Source organism: Leptosomus discolor, chromosome 11, assembly GCF_034619465.1.
Source record: "Leptosomus discolor isolate bLepDis1 chromosome 11, bLepDis1.hap2, whole genome shotgun sequence".
NCBI lineage: Eukaryota > Metazoa > Chordata > Aves > Leptosomiformes > Leptosomidae > Leptosomus > Leptosomus discolor.
Genome location: NC_141401.1, coordinates 16,833,380 through 16,853,528, shown reverse-complemented (window position 1 = coordinate 16,853,528; position 20,149 = coordinate 16,833,380). Strand labels below are relative to the sequence as shown.

Genomic DNA, 20,149 nt, shown 5'->3' with positions numbered 1-20,149 from the left:
TTGCTAATTCATCCTGGAGTTGTTGCTTTAGGATTTTTTAAATGATTTTAAAAGCTTCATTAGACAACAGATCTTTGTTGCGGCTCCTAACCATTAACCTGAAAACTTTCCAGGCTTGGAGAAAATGTAAAGCAGCCGACTGTTTCATTTCTGTCTCTTAAACCAATTAACTGAAGTAGAGTTTTCTCCAAAGTTGTTGTTTATTATCTTCCTCTGCTAAAAGAGTGTATGTTCATCAGAGTTAGAAACAATCAGTAAAGTGCAGATAGTTTACTATAGACTGAGGTCATAATGTCAAGCTGCCATTTGGTGCCAACACATAATGGTACTAATTCAGTAATTCTGTAAAACTTAATTTTGAAAATTAAGAGATGATGTGTGAAGGGAAGTTAATGAGCTGAAGAAAGATATAGGAAGCTAAGGAGATGGTGAGCATTGAAGCTGAAGCCTATGGGTGTGTTAACGGGAAGTCCCATGAAGTGATAAATGCCAGCTGGAGGACAGCTGTTTACAGCAGTGACAGCCAGTATCCCAGGGAAGTGGCCTGGCTTCATGCAGAGTTGCTTGGAAATGCCAGTAGCAGGAAATGGGTAAATTTTTGCTTGATTCAGAGGCGGGTAATTCTAAAAAGTCACTTAACGTGGCTTCAGTGGGGCTGTAGGGTGTGAAGACCGTATCTTCAGGAGGTGCATAGAGATTGAATAGTACTGGTTTTGTTGCAGGTGTTTGGAAGATGAGAAATATCTCAGATCCACCTGTGTGTTGTACTGGCCCTATAAACCATGAGATGGCTACAGGTACCATGGTGTTATTCCCTCTCAAGCCTCAGGGGATGGCAGAGGAGGAGAGTACGGATGGGTGGTGGCAGACTGGTCCATTTAGCTGCTGTCCTCATCTTCTCTCAACAGCCCTCTTATGTTCAGTCTGTAATTGAGCCAGGGACTATTACATTGCATGAAAGTTTTCCAGCAGCTTCTCAGAGTGCTCAGTTGGTGGTGTTTAAGAACTAGCAAGTTTGAAGATACCATCTTTAGGAGATCATGTCCTGGAAGTACTCAACACTTAGATCTCATCTTCTAGATTGGGTTTCTGGGAATTTCATTAAGCTTGCTAGAAATGAGTTTCTGTGTTTGTAAGGTTTCCTGTAATTGTCTTCTGAAAGAATAGATGTGAATGGTTCTTCACAGATGAGAGTTGCACAGTGCACTTGCAAAACAATGCAAATCTTATGATGACAGTTATAACATGATTCAGGCTAAAAGCTTACTTCAAACTCTACCCTGTATGTTTATGTCTAAGGTTACCTGTATGGGGCTGGGAGAGGTGCAGGTGAAGAGCAGCAGTGTTCAAACAGAGTAGATGACTTAGTTATTGCCGAATTTCGGGCTATTGTCCACTTGTTATTACCTGGCGAAGGAAGCAGCTGTAAGGTGCTTGGTTTGTTGTATTGGTTGCCCTTGCTCTGTGTTGTGAGTGGAGGAGGAGCTGTTGTCCTTCAGAAAGGAGTGTGAGTGTGCAAACCTCTTCGGTTTTGAAGTAATTGAAGATCTATGGGGGTTTCTGCTCCTGCTCAGTGGTGGCGCTTCGTGCAATTCAGTGTTGCCTGTTTGTATCTGTCTTGAGGTTTAGGGGCATGCATGCCTACATACCACCTCCATGACCTAGGGTCTTCTGGAGAGCAGTGGGGAAGAACATCTGATGATGCTGGTCTCCAGACCATCAACGACAGCTATAGCTGAGGCAGGTGAAAAGTCAAAGTCTCTTTTAATTTATCAAGAAATCTTTTAGACCTTCTCATGGTGAGGTTGCTCTTAACCAGCACATCACATTTTATGTTAGCAGGTAGAGTTATTTTATTAATGCTTCCTTCCATGGCATGGTGTGCATGGTGACAAGCTTTGGAGCTGCTGTTCAGTCCTGGATGTGCTCAGAGGGCAGCTGGAATTTCCACTTGGTGCTCTACTATTGGCAAAAGCTGGGTTTTTGACTGATTCAGTATGTACAGTGGTGGTGTGACATGCTGTCCCTAGATGCCACTTTACTGGGGCAAATGTTTATGCTGTTTGTTCTTTTGATGGCCCTTTGCTCCTCCACCAGCATGTGCAGTATGTCATCACCAAGCAAAACTCTTATTCTTTGCTGTCAGCCGATGTGAAGCCAGTTGGTTTCCTTCTGCTGGGGAATTTAAACATGATATTCTGTCACTTACGCACCCGTGGAATACAGCTATGGATGTTGCTGAGGTCTGAACCACTTAGAGATGTCTGAGGCTTGGGGAAAGCCAGTGTTTCTGGAGTGTCTGCTTTGATTCCTGAGTGCGAAAGCAATCGTGTAGAAAACCGAACTGGAAGCAGTATCAAACTTGTATTGCTGTACCAAGTCTGAAAAAGCGTCTGCTACTGGGATGTAGATGCTGCGGCTGGGATGAAAACTGGTGAAATGCAAAAGCTGCCATGTTGAGAAAACAAAACCAGCCATGAAATGGAAAGAAACAAAATGAGGGATTTGTCAATACCACATCTCAAGGAGATGGGAAATGATTTTGCTGGAGAACTGAGCTGAAGTTGTTCTTAAATGGTTTTTGTCTGCAATGAATGCTGAAATTGAGACAGTAGCTTGCTCCTAGCATGTGATGAGAAGCCGAACTCTAAAATGGGCTTTTCCCGGTAATAACTGCAAGAATTAACTGCACAGCTTGTCTTGATGGATGAAAACATGAATGGATCAAGTACTGCAAACTTTCATACAGCAAATTATGCTGCCTGGAAATTCTGATTTAAGATAATATCCTAATAATCTTTAATTTATAATTCCTTTGTGCATTTAAATGCATCCAGGTTCCTCCTTCTAATTCATACTTTCTTATTTTGACAGCAAAAAGAATTCAACTTGGGTATCACTGACCAAGCTTCCAACTTCCAACTAAACTCTATTAAATTAAGGAGTTTTATTTCAATTACTAATGCTTCTTTGGAGAAGTCCAGACCTTTGCAGGGTTTCCTGTCCCTGTATCTCCTGCTTGCATTGGTGTGCCCGAACATGGCAACAATGATAACAATAGTAAATGTAAATACCTCCAGTGAAAAGCAGTGGTGAAGTGGGATCTGTTTGAAGCATGTTTGGGACTTGGCTGCTTTGTTAGCCTAAAAATAAATAAATAAATAATATATCGCTGCTGAAGGACTGACTGTGTTTCTCTCTGGGCAGAGCTTTATTATGAATGTTTTGTTAGCGAGATAGTTGTGACAGTGAGTCTTTCCAAGTGCCCTGAGAATTTCAACAAAATGGCTGCTTTCCTCGGGTTCCGTTCCTATCTCGATATCAACAGGCTCGCTGTGCTGAGCTCTAGGCAATCTTCCTCGGCTTCAACATGTAAAATTTAATAGGTGGCTGTTGTAAATTAGATCTGCTGTTTCAGCTTTCATCAAACCATGTTTGGAGGAAAACAGAGCGTTTGAACGTGTTCACTTTTTCCTTGCTTGCTGTCTGTTTCTGGCTGCTTCACTTATTAAAATTTTTCTTCGTAAACAGAAAATACCCTTTGTAAAAGCATGCTTTATCCTGCTGCAGCTTCAAGCCTAAGTAGTAATCCCGTCTGAGCAGCATCGTAGCCTGTTCATAACTAATCTTTGTGGTGTAAGAGTTGTAGACAATAATCCTGTGTGCTAAATGAGAAGCTCATCCAGTTTCAGAAAAGAAACTGTGATATCCCAGTGCTGTGTAATGTAGTGTTGTTCAAATATTGTTAATTTTCTCAGCACTGGGAAGAGTGAGCATCCAGAGTGATTGCTGAGGGCTCGTACAGCAGCGTCAGGGTCGATGGAGGGCTGTAGCAGAACGAGTGTCAAAACAGAGTTTGAAACATTGAATTATTTTGGTGTGGTTTTAACCCCATATGGCTGAGTTACAGGACATAGCTGTTCTGCAGCAGTTAACATCTTGTTGTGATAGATGCTGTGATTTACTTCTCCAAAGCTGCTCCCAAATAATTGTGAGGTTGGTGTGTGCATGCAAGCAATTAATGTGGAGCAGCTGTTACCCGGTACCTTGTTGGTGTGCCTTGCCTTAAATTAGAACAGCCCTTAATGCTAGGGGGTTTTGCATTTGTATTTAACTGTGGTTCACGTTATGCAAACCAAGCCTCTTAGCCTGCCTTCCTCTGTCTTCGGTCCTCCCTGTGCAGCGCCGGCTCAGGTTGTGTTGCTGTCCACACTGCGTACGAGCAAGGGCACAGTTGTTTTAATCCTTGCCTTTTGTATTGGTGAAACAACTATTTATACGTTAAGTTTTAAATACTAGATCTTGGATGTGCAAGCAGAGAAAGCAGGCAGCCCAGCTATTTCTGGTAGGAGCTTGTCATGCTGCTGGTGTTTCCTTTTTTTTTTTTTTTGAACTAACATGTTGGACAAATACTGCTGTAGCTAGGGGAAGCTGAAGCCCAACAAGCCAGTAAAAGCTACCTTTCACACCCTATTTGTGTTAGGGTACATCAAGCCAACAGTGCTATAATCCTAAATAACATGCTGTTTTGTACAGTCCTGTTGTAGTGGGGAGAACAGCGTTCTTTTTGTGATGCTGGGATACTTGGGGGGTGTGTGTCCTGATCTAAGGAAACTTGCTTTGGAAAGCTGTGGTGCCACTTTGTTGGGAAAATGGAGAAGCCACAAATGAAATGAGACCCTCTTGTTCTTTATGACCATATGTCCTTTGGTGAGTGGTATTTGCTGGATTTGCCTTGTTGTGCTTGATAATCACTGCAGACTGTTTTAGTTCCTTATTAATATGGCATAACTTATCCTTGAGTTCAGGGGGAACCTGTATATCGTCTTTGAAAAGAAAAGTCAGCCAGAGACCACTACCTCAGTTGCCTTTTAGCCTATTAAGTGATTAATAGGTATTCCCAGAAGCCTTAATACAGTGGCCAAGTGGGCTGCTGTAGCAGAAGGTAGGACAAGACTTGAGGCTAATTTAAAGCTCTCTTAATACTGTTGCTGGAGAAATTAAGAAAATTCTGTTTGTTTGTACATCTGGCAGATCTCTGGGCTGACTGAAGAATCCTTGTGTTTGAGAAGAGCTGCATGCTTTACTGTCTGAAACTCCTTTGTAACTAGAGCATGGCAGGGGTGACGGGCTCAAGTAATGTGCTTTATAGATGTGAGTGCTGGATGGATTACGTGGGGAAATCCATACATGCTATCTGCCTGGTGTGTTTAGCAGGAGCTTTCCTGATTTGAGGCAAGACTTGTCCTAGAAAATGGATTTAAAAAAAAAAAATTGTACTGACTGTAGGAGCTACTATCATAACTAAGAAAATCTAGAGAGAAGATCAGTTTGTTTGCTAAAGTATATTTTAACCTTTGATTGATTTGCTTTAGGAAGTGTGCGTGTTAAAGTCGGCTATTAAGAGCTTCTTCAGTTACTGCTGTGTAATACAACTAGTATTACAGAAAAAGATGTTGTGGAGACCCGAAAGTAGCCTAGAAAGATCAAAACCAATGCCCTGAAAGAGGCTGCAGTCCTCCTCCCCAAAGCTGGAGTAGCCTTTTGCTGAAGGAGACCCTTAAATTCCCGTACAGCTTCCTGGTGGCAGGACTGACTTGAAACAGTTCAACTGCTGTTCCCCTCGGTCTGCAGCGCTGGCACAGGCTCTGTGCCACTGCGCGCTGTGCTGGATCAGGGATTGATGCTATCAAAAGCTTTTTCTTGTGGGTTTTTTTTTTGGTGTGGTTTTTTTTTTTAATTGGATTCTGTGCTGGTTTAGCATGATTCCCATGCTGCTGCAACAGCTTGAGCAGTGTTGGCCAGTCAGAGCACTTGTTGGCCCCACTGCCAGGGCAAAAGGTGAGGGTGCGTCTCCCTAGGAGATCGAATCCGTGCAAAGACCATCCAGTTGCCCAAAGAGCCTCTCATCCTTGCCTCAGGGTACGTACTCTGTGTATCTGCGAGGCGTTTGCATGGCACGGTGTATCAGCTCCCTGCTTTGGCCGAGAGCTACAAAGAGAAGGGAAAATGACCCCATCAGCAGCGAGCTAGTCCCTCTTGTCCCAGAGTTGTACCATGACTGCTTTCGATGTGAAGAAATGGGTAGATCTGTCTAAAAGTGGGATCGCCTCCTTAGCAGGCGGCTGCAGCACTGTTATCCCAACTCCTGCTAGCGTGCTGAAGGTTGGGGTGCTGCCTTGCTGTTTCGTAATGGCCAGTCACAAGTGGTTGTCAGCCAAGCACCTCGCTGTGTCGTTTCAGTTAGGAGCTTGGCTCAGTATCACCTGGGAGGCTTGTCCAAATGGGGACCGGGGCTGCATTTTCACAATACTTGTGTTTGGCAATACCGGTTTCTGTTTTTTCTGCCTTGTACTGTGTAGCAGATTTGCCATCCCAGCTGTTTATGGGACTCCAGATGGACTGGATCAGGGATCTGGTCTAACCTATCTAAAGCTGCTTTTGTTCACATGGGCTTTTTGAGTGGGGAAAAATGTCTTGATTTGGCCTTAAACAAGCTGTGCTGGCATTAATAAAAGTAAGAACGCACTGCAGAGGGAGAGGAGTGTCACTTTTTATAGTATAAACCACAAGCCTAGTTCTTTGTGCTTAGATTTTGACCCTAGGGCTTCATTTCAGTGAATGTTTTGTTGGTGTCACTGCTGAAAGATGCTGTCCCGCTTGTCCCCTCCTGCTCTTTCTCTTGTGCTAATGCAGCTGTTTGCATGGTCAGGGAATCAAACAGATTGAGTGAAAAAAGAACTTAAAGGAAAAGAAGAAAAAGGATCCGTTTCTGAGCCAGTAATTTGCAGTGTTGCAGCATAAGATGGCTGTATTAGCATGGACTGGTGAGTGCAGGACTTGCAAGCGTGTGGCTGAGGGTAAGGATGGGGGGGCATCACTGCTTTGGGTGGTAGCATTGGCTTTTGGCAGCTTCAAGTTGTAGCTATAGCCCGCAGGCTCAGAAAATCACATTGCTAGTTTATGTCCTACTTTTCAACAGCTTCAGTGTGTCCGTTGAAAATTTGCCCTAAGGCAAACTTCCATTTTGGTGTCAAATGGCAAAGTACACATAGCCACTCTCAGGGCACTCACTGTTGTCTCTGCATGTAAATGGTCCTAAAACTGAGCCCAGAGAGTTTGGATTTAGGGAGCTAAATCATGGTTCTGGGGTGTAACAGAAGCCGTATGGTTTAAGTTTCTCATATGACCAAACCCTTGGCTGATGATAGATGAAGTTGGAAGAAAAACTTGTGTAAAAGTGAAAACCAGCTTTTACTTCCAGTCCTATTTCTGACCTTTCTAGGCCGTATTTCTTTTCTTAGTTGTATAATTGCGTAGCATTTTCTGAATCTTGGGGTGCTTTGGGAACATCTCGAGACTTCAAAGGATATTGTCATCTTACACTGGCAGCCAGTTACTTGCTGGGAGAGTTTGCAGCCCAAGTGTTTTGGTGGTCGAGGCTGAGACAAACAAGGAATATTCTTGCTCTGCAAATAGTGTGGAAGTTGTGGCAAAAATGGGTAGGATGGATGGCAATTAGCCCTTCCTGCATGTTATGAACATCCTGGGTTTATGTTGTGTAAGCACGCTGGACATGGAGATGTTGTCACTTAAGCATCTGTTGTAGAAGCAGTAACTAACCTGTTCCTTAAGTGGTCAACTGCATTCTCATTTCATGTAGACATTTTTCTTCATAGAGTTTTAAAAAATTTTTCTATCTGTCAAGTTAAACTGTTTTCCAGTATGTTAGTTAATGTGTACTGTCCACAATCATGTTATCAGGCACGCTGGTTTCCCCATTTGCTTATTCAAAACTCTGCTTGGTGTTCTCATAACAGTATACCAACTTGATGAAACAGTTACTCAGTTATTTATTATTTTTCTTTCTCTAGAATCCAGCGACTATCACTCGAATACTGCTTAGCCATTTCAACTGGGATAAAGAGAAGCTCATGGAGAGGTAAGCAGCCATCTTAGCATGCAGCCACATTTCACTTCAGACCTGCAAGAAACGTTTGTTACTGGATGAATGCGCAGTATGTGGCAGGAGAATCTCTTGTGTATGCTCTAAATGTTCCCCCTTAGACTTTGCCAGCTGAGAGAGACTTTTTTTTTGTATTAGTAATGCCTATTAGAATTCAGGTAAGTTATGGAAGTTAGTTGCCCATTGGAGGAAGGGGTGCCTTCCAGTTGGAACACACATACAGGCACAGCATTTTCACAGGCTCTGGAAAAAAAAGCAAGCAGGAACAGGTTCCTGTTATCTTGCAACTGTTACGGATTTGGGTTTAGTTGCTCACGCATGTCTGTCATGCTAGTGTGCGTATTCCTGACGTGTTTATTTGTTAGTCTTGCCAAGACTAAATTGTTCTTGACTGATAAAGGGTACTGGTAAAGTGCATCTGCCTTGTTTTCATCTTTGCAGCTCTAGGTTTTCTTTAATATGTGTAAATAGTGGCTTGAATTTTGCCTTTCCCTCCCCTTCAGAGTGGAGCGTTTTATAGTTATTTCTCATCTTTGATTCCGAGCTCTTGGAGTGTTGATGGTAAAGGTACTTCTTATAGATTGTTATTATACAGTGGAGACAAAATCCAGCTGAAGTGGTAATACACTTGGTTTTTCTTTCAATGCCATTGTTGCTTTTGAAGTGAGTGCGAGGAAGCTGGAGAACTCAGTTTACTTGTGGAAGCTGTGGGGAGGATTAGTCTGGACCAGAAGGAGAAGTAAAGGCAGTACAGGGATTTACTGGTTGTTAGGGTCTTTGGTCTTAAAAAGTGTTAAGAGACACAAATGAGTGGGTGGGGGGTGAGGGCAGAAGGACTTAGTGCCTGGTAGGATTGTTTGTTTGACTTCCTCTCAATTACCATTTCCTTTGCCTAATGATCAGGGTATGAGAAGATAGGGTGCTTTGTAGTCTGTGAAACAGAAACAGTTGCTAGTAGTACTGTTGAATTGATAAATGCCACTTAACAGCCTCTCTGGGCTAAGCCTCAGCGGTTTGGTACTCTTCCACGCAGGATGCGAGTGTGGAAGAGCAGTTCATTTTCAGTTGTGGAGTTTAAGTATTTCTGCTATCCTGGGATAATGGATTTAGGACACCTTTAGCCCCCTTTGTGTAACATGTTCAGTTAGTGATGGTGCTCAGTTATCTTTTGGCCTAGATTTTTTTTTTTCCTGAAGTGATTGTATTTTTTAAAGCTTTCTAGTCTTTGCTTTATTTTCCTGAGATTGACCTCCTTTAGTTAATGTTGGAAGTATGAAAGCTTTGTGTTACAACGAGGCTATTTGACTACAACTGTTAAGCATTCTGATTTAGTTCCTTCTCTAGAATGTGTGTCTGTTCACTTCTTTGTATTTGAGTTTCTTGTGCTGGTTCTTTTGGTCAGGCTAAAGTTCACTCTCCTTGGCTACCTCCATCTCACTTTGAGATACCTCTACATAAGTGTACTGAAATGTCATGCCTTTATTCAGTAGGTTTTTTCCCTTGCTAAAAGCTTGTTAAGGCTGCCACCAATTTAAAAAAAAAAATGGGTTGTGGGTTTATTCAAAGGGGGATGTCAGCCACTTTTATGTGAGGTAGTATTGTTAAGACTTTTACAGTTTCCAACCAAGATACTTTAAATACATGTAAATATTTACAAAGTCTACAGGTAAACATTTACTCTTGGTACATATTCATTAAAATACTTATCTTAATTCTATAGGATTACCCCTGTGAGTAATACAATACGTGACCCTTGCTTATGCAGATCTGCTGCACACTAGTCACGGTTTTGGTGCTAATTGATGTTGGAAAAACATCGGCTACATGGAGTAGCTGGTGCTGCTTTCTGTCACTTCTTTACCAAATAGCTTCTGTGAAGCACATTGTAGTGCTCCGCTGACGCTCAGCTGTGTTAGAGCAGAAGCAGGAGGCTGGGGAAGAGCCTGAGAGCTGGCTCTGAGTCTTCAAGAAGTTTTTGTGATTGCTGCTATAATAGGTGAAGGCAAGGGGAGGCAGGTGGTCACCTCAGTAGCCAGGGTGCAAAACAGTCAGTTTGAAATAGTGATGGAGATGGAAATGATGCCATGAGCTAGCTACATATCACCTCTTTTTGCTAAAATAGAGGTGGTTCTCATTTAAATGAACATGACAAGCTGATTAAGCCCAAACAGACTGTTATTCTTCCAGAACAGAGATCACTTTTGAGACTTGCTTGGCTTCGTGTGTGTCCAGCAAATCTTATTGCAGCATTGTGGTAGTGTAAATGAGCTGAAAAACACTGGGAAGTGTTCATGATGAGGTGGAGAGGCATGCTTTAATTGGGGGAAAAATTAAATTTAAACACTACTTTATTTTTTTTTTAAGGAAAAAAGCCCAAACCTTACATTTTACTTTAAAGTGACACTCTTCATTCTGGGTTGGACACTGAAGACAGTGAAAGTCTAGTGTTTGATCCTCAGCTTGCTAACAGCTGAACTTGTGTGCTGGTTTACCTATTGGTGCTCACCCATCGCTGTGCAGGCTAAACCCAGGCAGAGCCTGACTCCAGGGCTGGAGCATCTGCTCGTGCTGGGGACCCAGCAGGTAGCTGCTGCTTTTGCACTTCTTGTAGGCGCCAAGTAAAAGCGCTTACACTCGGTGTTGTTTCACACCGAATGAATCCGTGTTCTGCAAGTGCTGAATTAAATTTTTTTTTTTCCTGGGGGACTCTTAGTGAACTGGTATAAATTTGGCCTCTTTTACTCCTAATAACCATTAGGAAGACTTCCCAGGAAATTCCTGTTGTTGCCTGCAGTCTGGGTGGGTTTAATGCTTGTTAAAATGTAATGTTTGGGTGCAATTTTTGGTGCTTGATTTCACACCAAGTCAGAGCTTGAACTCAGTTGCTTAATGGCATATATTTACAGTACCTAGCCAGTGTCTGTTTTACCTTAGTTCATCATGAGTCAGCGTGACCTAACAGGCAGCCTTATCAAACTTTGCCTGTAGTAAAACAGATAAATGAAGTGGCTTCTTTTTTTGGTAAGTGTTGAGTGTGGTGAGGTCTGAGCTTGTGAGATGAAAATTTCCATGTTTTAAAACGTGAAAATAGTCTTCATTGCTTTTTTTTTTCTGCATTATGTATACTTTAATAAGCAGTTTGTTATTGTCTGTGCAAGCTTTGTCATGGAATAATTACATAGCATTATTAAGAGGGCAGAATGTCACAGGTATTTATTCCACTTACAATGAAGTAATAGCCACAATTGAAAAACTGCCCTATCCCACTGGTGAAGCCCTAGTTATTTGACTGTGTCTGAAACCAAAATTGGTGTTTTGGGGTGGATTTGTCTGTAGGATGGAAGTGGGTAGTGGAGGAAGTATTAGAGTTCAGCTTCTGATATGCCACACATGTTTTGGAGAATAATGATGTTAAGTATTATGTTTTCCTCTGTCTCACAAGCTTAGTTAATAGAGACAGGACACTAGCAGGTACAGATTGACCAGATAACTTCAGAAATTAGTGAAGGAAGTGCTTTAGTTTTATAACTTTATCTTGATTGCCTTCCAGTTTTACTATGGCTGATAGCATCTGTCCCTCCTGAGGGGAGTTTTCAGAATGAACCTCCTCATGATGAAGAGACTAAAACACAGCTCTCCTGCTTTATGTGCCTTCTCCTGGTCACTTTTTAAAAAGAAAGGTATTTCAGCATGTAACCAAAGGCCCGATTTAATCCCTGGAGATGCAGACGGAGGTATTGCAGTCCCTTGTAGGTGCTTATCTTGGTGGCCACATGTCTCTGCTGTCTCTGAGCTGAGGATGGATGCCAGGATGGCCCTGGTGGCTTGGCTGCTAGCCCAGATTGCCTCTTGCCTTGCATTCAGGGCCTCACTCTTCTCTGTGGGTACCTGGCTGTCTGCTTTCCTTTGGGCAAATAAGTACTTAACGCTATTCAACAGAGGCTGAACAGGTGAAAAATTGTGTATGGCAGGCGTTCTGGTATGAAGATATCTTTTACTGTGAGTGTACTGATTCTCTGACATGCACAAATGCTCTTTCACCAAAGTAAATAGCCCAAAGTATGTCCTTAAAGCATTTTTTTTCCCAGTGAAAAACCTTTTTATGTTTGATACTCCCTTGGATAGGATTTGATTATGTCTAGAAAACTGTGATTAGGCAGTTACCAACAGCAGAAAGGTATTTTGAGGAAATAAAGAAGCTGACGGCTTGATCCCTCTGTCCAAAAGACTTAATACTATATTATGGACTTGGTGTTGGTAAGCAGTGAAGAAATTATAGAACAATTTGAAAATAATTCACTGGTGTGTCTGTTCATTTTAAAGTAGCAGAGAAAACAGCTTTATGTGTGAAGAAAATTAATTTTGAAAAACTAATAGAACCAGTTGTTGAAGTCGGCTATATTGAGCAAAGTGTCTAGCATAGAGTTGAATAGACCATAACGTTTCTCAAGTGTCAGAAGTGCTAGAATTACTGAATAATCTGCTTTGAAAAGTGAGAAGAGGGCAGAGGATTTAAAAGGCTGTTAAAGGTGCTGTGTTCCTCCCTAAGACGAAAATAAGGACCGAGCTACCAAGCAGCAACCCTTTAATAGTGAGAACTTGAGGAGAAATCAAAAACCCTGGAGTTGTGAAGGAAGTGAGGAAGGAATTAAAGGGGTTTTCTCCCATGTTTCTTAGCAGGGATGATAGGATGCAACTGTATTGTATAAAATACGGGGCAGACATTGTGTTCAGCTATTGGTATGGTTTGTAGAGTTACTTTGCTCAAAAGGGAAGCAGCAGACTAGATGGAACCTGTTAGTAAGTCTGTTATCAGTTGGTTTTGGGATGAATGTTTGTTAGTGTTAATGAATGACTTGGCACAAATCTGTTAGGAGGCATTTGGTTCAGAGGAGGATCCAGACGTCATGCAGGGAAAAAACCAGACAGCTGGGAGGATCCTAGTAATGACAGTAGTACAAAGTGTCACAATAGGTCTCATCAACACAGAGATGGAAAAGAATGAGGTTTCTAGTAGAGATTAAAATGGAGCTGCTAACATGAAGGAGCTCTGGAGAAAGGTAGATGTCATTTGGGATGCATTAGGTGAGATATCTACAGGAGAAATACAGGGGAAATCGTATGAGATCGTGGTGGAATCTTAACTGGGATTGTATTTGCTTTGGCCTCCTTGGGTTCAAGGAGGATGCATGGAAATGGGAACTGGTGGTTGAGAAGGTTTGCTGGGACAAGGAAGTGGAGCAACATCATGTGAGGTTATCTGCTGTGTTGGGAAAGGGTGTTATAGCAGCTGCCTGCGGCTCCTTTGACCAAAGAACATGGGAAGGGCAAAGGGGGATCTGCTTAAATGGATGGTCTGTGTTGCTGCTCGAACAAATGGAAAAAAGGCATGGTAATTGGAATTAAGATTCGTTCCGAACCATTGAAGGAACTGGAACAGTCTTTTGAGTGGACCCTTGGTGTGTTTGCGTAAGGAGCGGTGGAGCAGTTAGAGAGGTGTTGGAGTTTACTCTGGAGTATCCATTGACACTGTCTTTTCAGGGAGATCCAGATTTTCTTCTGTATTTTCTAGAGTTCTTATTTTCTTACGTCACAGCATGATTTTGAGTCTGAGACATGTATGTGCAGATAGTTGTTGAAATTACTTGCTTAGTGCACCCTGGCCACAGCAAAGAACGCGAATGCATTAGAAGAAAATAGCATGGGGAAAGAGGAGTACCCAGTCCCCTGTTTCTCCTCAACATTGGTGAGGTTTAGAAGTGTAATCCCAAAGAGCAGACTGAATATTGTAAGAATTAAGAGCGCAGCAGAGTTAAACAGGCAAAACTTACCTTTTTTTCTTAGATTTGTGTTTCTTCCCTCTTCTGCATGGCCCTGGCCCTGGCTGAGTCTCCCAGATGCTTCGTTTGCTTCTCCTGTGTAAGTGTAGGTGAGACGAGGCACTTGATATGGAAGTGATTTAGTACAGGCTATGGTGGTTGTACCAAAATGTGAGTACCTGCATGCTTTGCAGTGTCTCAGTGCTTTGGAAATGTTTAAATTGGCTATCTTACTTGAGTTACTTTTCTCACTAGCCTTTAGCTCTGAGGAACACATGATGTCAAATCACTTACTTTTGTCTGTTATTGGGAAATTACTGAAAGCCTGGGAAGGAAATGGTTGTTCTGAATTGGTTACCCATTGGTGTTTAGGAGGGATAGGTAATTTCCAGCTGAAAAGCGGTTGTTGGCAAGTTTTTGTCTATACACTTTGGTGTAGGACAGTAAGTGTTATGGCTCAAAGAGTAGCTTTTGCAGAGATTTTCTAAAAAAAACTGCCTGGTGGAAGTGGTAAAGTCAAGTTTCTGATATGGATATGCACCCTTAAAAAATAGCCCACCATTCCAAACACCTCTAGTATTTCCATAAGTGTTTAGCTGACCACAAGTGCCAGTATTGAAGTTGCATCGTAACATTTGTCTTTGAAACGATTTATTTTCTTTGCAAACATCATACCCAACTGTTGGTCTGCTCCTCTCAAACGGAGGGTGTCCTACACTGATGGTGATGTGTTGAAAGCTGGAAACCTTTTGTGGAGTTAATATTTATCCATGACTCTAATACTATGATGGGACTGCACTGAATTAAGTTGTTAAAATTTTGTAGATAAAAGTAATCCTGAAGGCAAACAAAATAACTTGGTTGAGTTAAATCCCTGAGCTAACATTGAAGAACAGTGACAAAGGCTTGTGTATGCTGCAATGCCAGAATTCACTGCTACCTCTAAAACTCAGTACCTTGAAAATTAAGAGCTAAAGTATGTGAACTGCATCAAGAAACACATGAACCAGCAGTGAAATTAACCCTTTTTAATTGTAAGTCAAGTCTTGTTGCTAGGTAGTGCTGTAAGAGAGCTGCTATGGATTTGGGACTTTTTGAGGTATACTGCGGGATGAGACTATCTAGCCAGAGGCATTTTGGTTAGATGCTGTGTAACAGGCCCAGTCCCACATTTTTGAGTTGAGTAATCTCTCTTCCCAGCAGAAAGTCTTGGTTCTCTTCTGTCTGTTGGCAGACAGCAGATTCTTCTTTTTTTTTTTTTAATCTGATTTGTGATAAACTTAAGTATGTGCCTTGTAAAGGCTTTTTAACTTCAGCCTTGCCTGTGTGCTTAGCTACAGGAGCAGTTGTCTGCTGGGAGTAAATTTACTGGTCCTAAACCTAAGTGACTTCACTATGGGCAAATGTAGGGCTTTTTTCCTAGGCAGGTGCCACCTTATTTGGATTTAACTTGCTGCTGCTGCTGGGGGTGGGGGATGACTTGTTTACTGGATTTGAATGGGGGATGTGTGTGCAGGTGAGGTTAGCTGGTTGTCAATTTTGATTAGTTCTTTGCAGCTGCTTCAGGCTGGGGAAAGATACGTGGTGTCTTGATACTGGGAAGAGGCTGACCTGCCTACTAATGATTCTTTGAAATCTAGTCATCCTCACCAAGTCAAAGAGCTTTCTGTAAGCCTGTAAACCAAAGCAGTATTTTTTTCCTTAAGGGAATAGGAAATAGAAAGTAGTCTGTTGTCTACCCCCAGCCAGTTTTGCGTCCTTCTTCCCATCAGATACCTAATCTTTGGATGTATTGTAAACCTAGAAGGGTATTTTCTCAGAAGGTTGTTAAAATACCTGAGGTTGATGGTAGATAGAAGGTACTCAAGTGGCTAGGATTTTGGCCCAAGAGATGGCCTGAGCAGGCTTTGGACACAGGGAAAGTGTTGTGTGAAATTGAGGACTGGCCTAACTGGAGATCAGAGTGCAGACCTAGCAGCAGTTGTTCCCGAACTCTGGAGATGACTGAAGTGTGTGAAAGGCAGTCCTGCAGTTGCCTTGATTGGAGATCGGTGACCGTGCATAAGTGCTCCGTCAGCTGAAGTGTCTGACTCTGCTGACGCATTTCTCCTTAGATCCGAGAAGGAAGTGCCAAAATTGAAGTCAAGACCTCTTTGGGGCACACTTAATGTAGACTGAGTACATGGAGGAAAACATGAAGAACAGGAACTAGGGACCTACTGAATTACGAGCTGTGACTGATTGCTGCTTCCTGCCTCCTCTTTAATGCTTTAGTGATTAGAATATTAGGAAAAAAAGGCAGGCTTAAGCTGAAAAGAGAATTGAACTTGGGGGCATCAAACGTGTGCTTTAGGAAGGTGTCCTGGTGCCTGGACTGAGAAGTAGGACATTCTTGCTCTAGTTTTCTGTCCTCGAGTTTTAAGCAAAGCAATCACTGTGGAGAATCATGAATTACTTGAAGTGCAGCTGAAGAACTGAAGGTACCTGAGAGTGCAATTCAAGCCAGAAGCTCTGAAAAGATGTACTTGTCGGGTATCCACCTCTGGTCAGGGCCATGGTGTGTTATGTTAGTGAAGTCTGTTAGAAGTGGATATGTAAGTTTCTTGAAACATTAAAACCAACTTTGTACATTTAACTCCCAAATAGAATTTGAAAAATGACTTACCAGGAAGGTAGTTAAATTCTCATTCTCTTGTGTGTGTTATGCAGGTACTTTGATGGCAACTTGGAGAAGCTCTTTGCAGAGTGTCACGTAATTAATCCAAGTAAAAAGTCTCGAACGCGCCAGATGAACACAAGGTCATCAGCCCAGGATATGCCTTGTCAGATCTGTTATCTGAACTACCCGAACTCGGTGAGTACCTAGCAGTCAGGGTGGTATCTGACCAGTAGTTCCCCAAACTTTGCTGTCTGAAACTTAACATTTTGGGCAGAAGTCTGTAGGGACTTACCCAACAGTGTATTTAAAAAAAAAACCAACAAAAAAACCCACTTTGAAATTAAACTGATGTTTCACTTCTTTTCATTGAGACTTCTAATCTGGGTGGGGTTTTAAAATATTTTTCATTAAAAAACTGTATTGAAGATTGTTTCTTTATGCAATAAACCTTATGACTTGTGTGCTACAGCTGATCCACGTGATGTGGTAAGGGACCACAGAATTATGTAGTGCTTCATGTATTCTTTTTAATTTTTACTGTGTGGTTTGATAAACTTTTTTTTAAACATACCTCAAACAGTATTAGTTTACCTGAAATAGGATTGCATTTCAAATAAAATGATTATCCTTTCTGCAAAAGCCCTTGAGGGTGCTGGGGTCTGGGCAGCAATATAGTGAAGTTCTTCAGAAAAAAGCAAGCAGCACATCAAGTGATCTTTACAAAGGTCGGGTACCAATTGAGATACTGCAAATAAATGATACATGAAAGAAAAAATATGTGGAAAGCATGACAGGCAAAGAGATTTACTTAGAGTGACAAGACAGGAACCAGCTTATAAGAGTAGTAAATAACAATACAAAATAGTCAAGCTGGAAAGCCTAGAATAAAACTGAGTAGGAGAAGTAGTAAAATAAAGTTGTGCTGTTCAGAGAGCACTACTAATGTGGGTATCTTTGGACCTTTCTCATGTTTGTGCAATACCTTCTTAATTGGAGAAGAAGAGGGTGGAAGTGCTTGCTGGGGCTCTAAATTAGTCTTTTGGTTTCAGGTAAGATTGGTGATGGTGCTTCTTTTTTTTTTTTTGTAGCGATTGACAAATACTGAGCTTTCCCATACACTCATTGGAGGTCCAGGCTTCTGCTGTGTTGTGTACAGGCAAGCAGCTTGCTCTGACTTTCTGAGGCAGGACATAATAATGGGAGATCCTGGAAGAAAATGAGATTACTGGAAAAGCTCAAATATGAGAGTTCATCCGTGGCTTTGCCAAAAGGCAGGGTGCTGACGTACGTGAGGAATTCTTCCTTTATGGGAACTTACTGTTCCTGGGGGAGCTGCCCTTGACCCTCCAAAACACTGTAACATCTGCCTGCCCTTTAAAGAGCAAAGCAGCCCTTATGTAAGGCTTCCACTCTTACTCTCCATGTTTTATGAACTTGCTTTTCAGCAAGAATGGAAACCATTATGATCTTTGGGGGTTATGAGCAGCCTTGAATAAAGTACCCTTGCTGCTGTAGCCTGACTGCAAGCCTTTTCCTTGCTCTGGAGCAGGCAGAGCAGGGCAAAGCCCAGTTTGAGGCTGCTGAGATTCTCAGTGTTAAGATCACTATTGCTCTTGAGCCAGTAACCACAAGACTTTGTTCATCTCCTTTTAAGCTTTGTGTGCCTGACTTCCTTTTTAGAGAATAGCTGTAAAGGAGTATTGTTGCTTGCTTTGCATAAAGAGGTGCTTTGGAAAAAAAAGACAACCTTGAGAAATTTGTTTGGCCCCTCTACCTTATGTTAAAATCCTGCTGTTTAATCACTGCAGACTTCTCATGTTAGGCAGTAAGGAAATAATTTTTATTTCAGGCTATGCAACGTTTTTAATGAAAGTAGGGGAAGGACTGGGGGGGGGGGAAATGGGAGGAGAAGTCTTTAGCATCTTAATGTCCATCTCCAGAAAAGGTTCTCCTGGAAATACCAGATATAGCTTTCATTTTCTTATTATATTGTTCTTCCCTTTTTTATGTAGTTGCTGTGTTGGGTAGGAACAATATGCCCAGTGCTCACACTGACAGACCTTTCCTCTGGCTGGGGTACATGTGCTGCCTGGGAAGCAGCTTTCTGGCTGCTGGAAAGAACTACACGAAGCACACTAATACCTCGCGGTTTTGCAGTTCAAATGTCCCTTTACAAATAGTAGTGGTCCAGTTGTTAGAGCGCTTTCTTAGCTGGAGCAGTGAGACGTTGCAAGTGAGCAGGGGTGTGTCTGTTGTTGGAGTTAAGTCAAAAGGCGACAGAGGGGAAAAGGGAAAATCTTGTTTCTTTGCTGTACATAAAAGTTGGAGCATATAGTAGAACTATTACTTGTTGTTTTTTCTGTAAAAGGCTGTAGTGTCTCTGTGTAAGGGGACCATAAGCCATCTGTTTTAAAATCTGGTTGAAGCTCTTTTGGTCAATGTGAATTATAAATTCTAGTGTAGGTTATGTTCCACACCTAACATGTCAGGTTTTAAATATTCTTTGGTCAGCTTTTACCTGCGGCTTCCCCCCCCCCCCCCCCCCCCCCCAAAAAAAAAAACCCAAACCCAACCAAACCTGTATCTTTTTCTGAGAGCCCCTTTCAGCCTATGGAAAGCTGAGAGTTCGGAACTGGCCTGTTAAGGAATTTTACAATGTACAGCTATTACAGGAGTGTAAGAGTCTTGAATATTTGCCCTCTCACAGGTCTCTGCAGGTGGTAGTTGTCTGCCTTTTAAAGCACATACAAGGGAAGCATGAACTCCTTGTAGCTCTTCAGTTGTCTCTGAAGAACTATGATTTGAGGTTTTGGGAAGCACCTGCAAAACCAGGCATTTGATGCTGTTGTGGCAGCCTACACCCTGATGGTTTGCAAACTTAAGGGAGATATTTTAGCCCCTCTGTGTCCCCATGAACCAGTGTCCAAGTCCCAGTAGTTACTTTGGGCAAAACCTTACTGGTGAAGGTGGGAATTGAGAGGATCATGGCTTTGCCTGATTCCTCTCTTGCATCTCATCCTGCAGGTCCCTTTTCAGAGCAAGGCTGCTGGGGTGGGGATGTTTGGGGAACGTTGTGCTGTTGTCCAGACTGTGTTTGTTCTAAGGACATGCAGGTGACTCGGTCTGACAATGCTATCATCATTGCTGAAGTAAAGAAGGCTTGAGTGAGGCTGTCATGGTAAATGCATCTTGGAGCAGCTGATCCTTTCTTTGGTCAGTTTGATGCTACCAGAAGAGCAGGGACAGGTATCGAATGGCAGCATGCTGCTGCTGGCACTTGGCTTCGCAAGAAAAGGAGCTGCTGGGTATAGATAGGGTGAAAGTAGAGCTGTCCTCAGTGATAGCATGCTGTTTCAGAAGTCACTGTTACGCTTTGCACTTGATGGTTTCATGTCAGCCTTTTTGCTTGCTCCCTTGACATCTGCTGTCAGCTTAGCCAAAAATAATTGGGAACTCCCTCAAAGTAAAGAAATGAGTTGAAAGATACTCTGAATTCTTTACAACCTGGGAGGAAGTGTAGTGGCTGCCTTTTTATGTGGACATTTAGCAAATCTTTTCCCTGCCTGAAGTAAGTGAAATGAATCTTAAATGAAGATGTAGTGCTTCCCTGTGTGTGCTTGCTGCAGGACTATTTAGGTTCATTATGGGGTGATCCCCTTGTCGATGCTTATTTCCCATCACATGTGGAAAAGCTGTAATTCAGGG

The 20,149-nt window shown here is 42.3% G+C and overlaps 1 protein-coding gene across 3 annotated transcripts in view; it reads left to right on the top strand.

The window, feature by feature from the left end:
- The window catches only part of ARIH1 (ariadne RBR E3 ubiquitin protein ligase 1), a 62,400-nt gene that overhangs the window by 17,976 nt on the left and 24,275 nt on the right, over window positions 1–20,149 (top strand). For all 3 annotated transcript variants that reach the window (XM_086471838.1, XM_086471837.1, XM_086471836.1), the window contains exons 2-3: window positions 7,875–7,942; window positions 16,495–16,639. In XM_086471838.1, coding sequence (XP_086327964.1) covers window positions 7,875–7,942; window positions 16,495–16,639 — 213 coding nt within the window. The remainder of the gene's footprint in view (window positions 1–7,874; window positions 7,943–16,494; window positions 16,640–20,149) is intronic.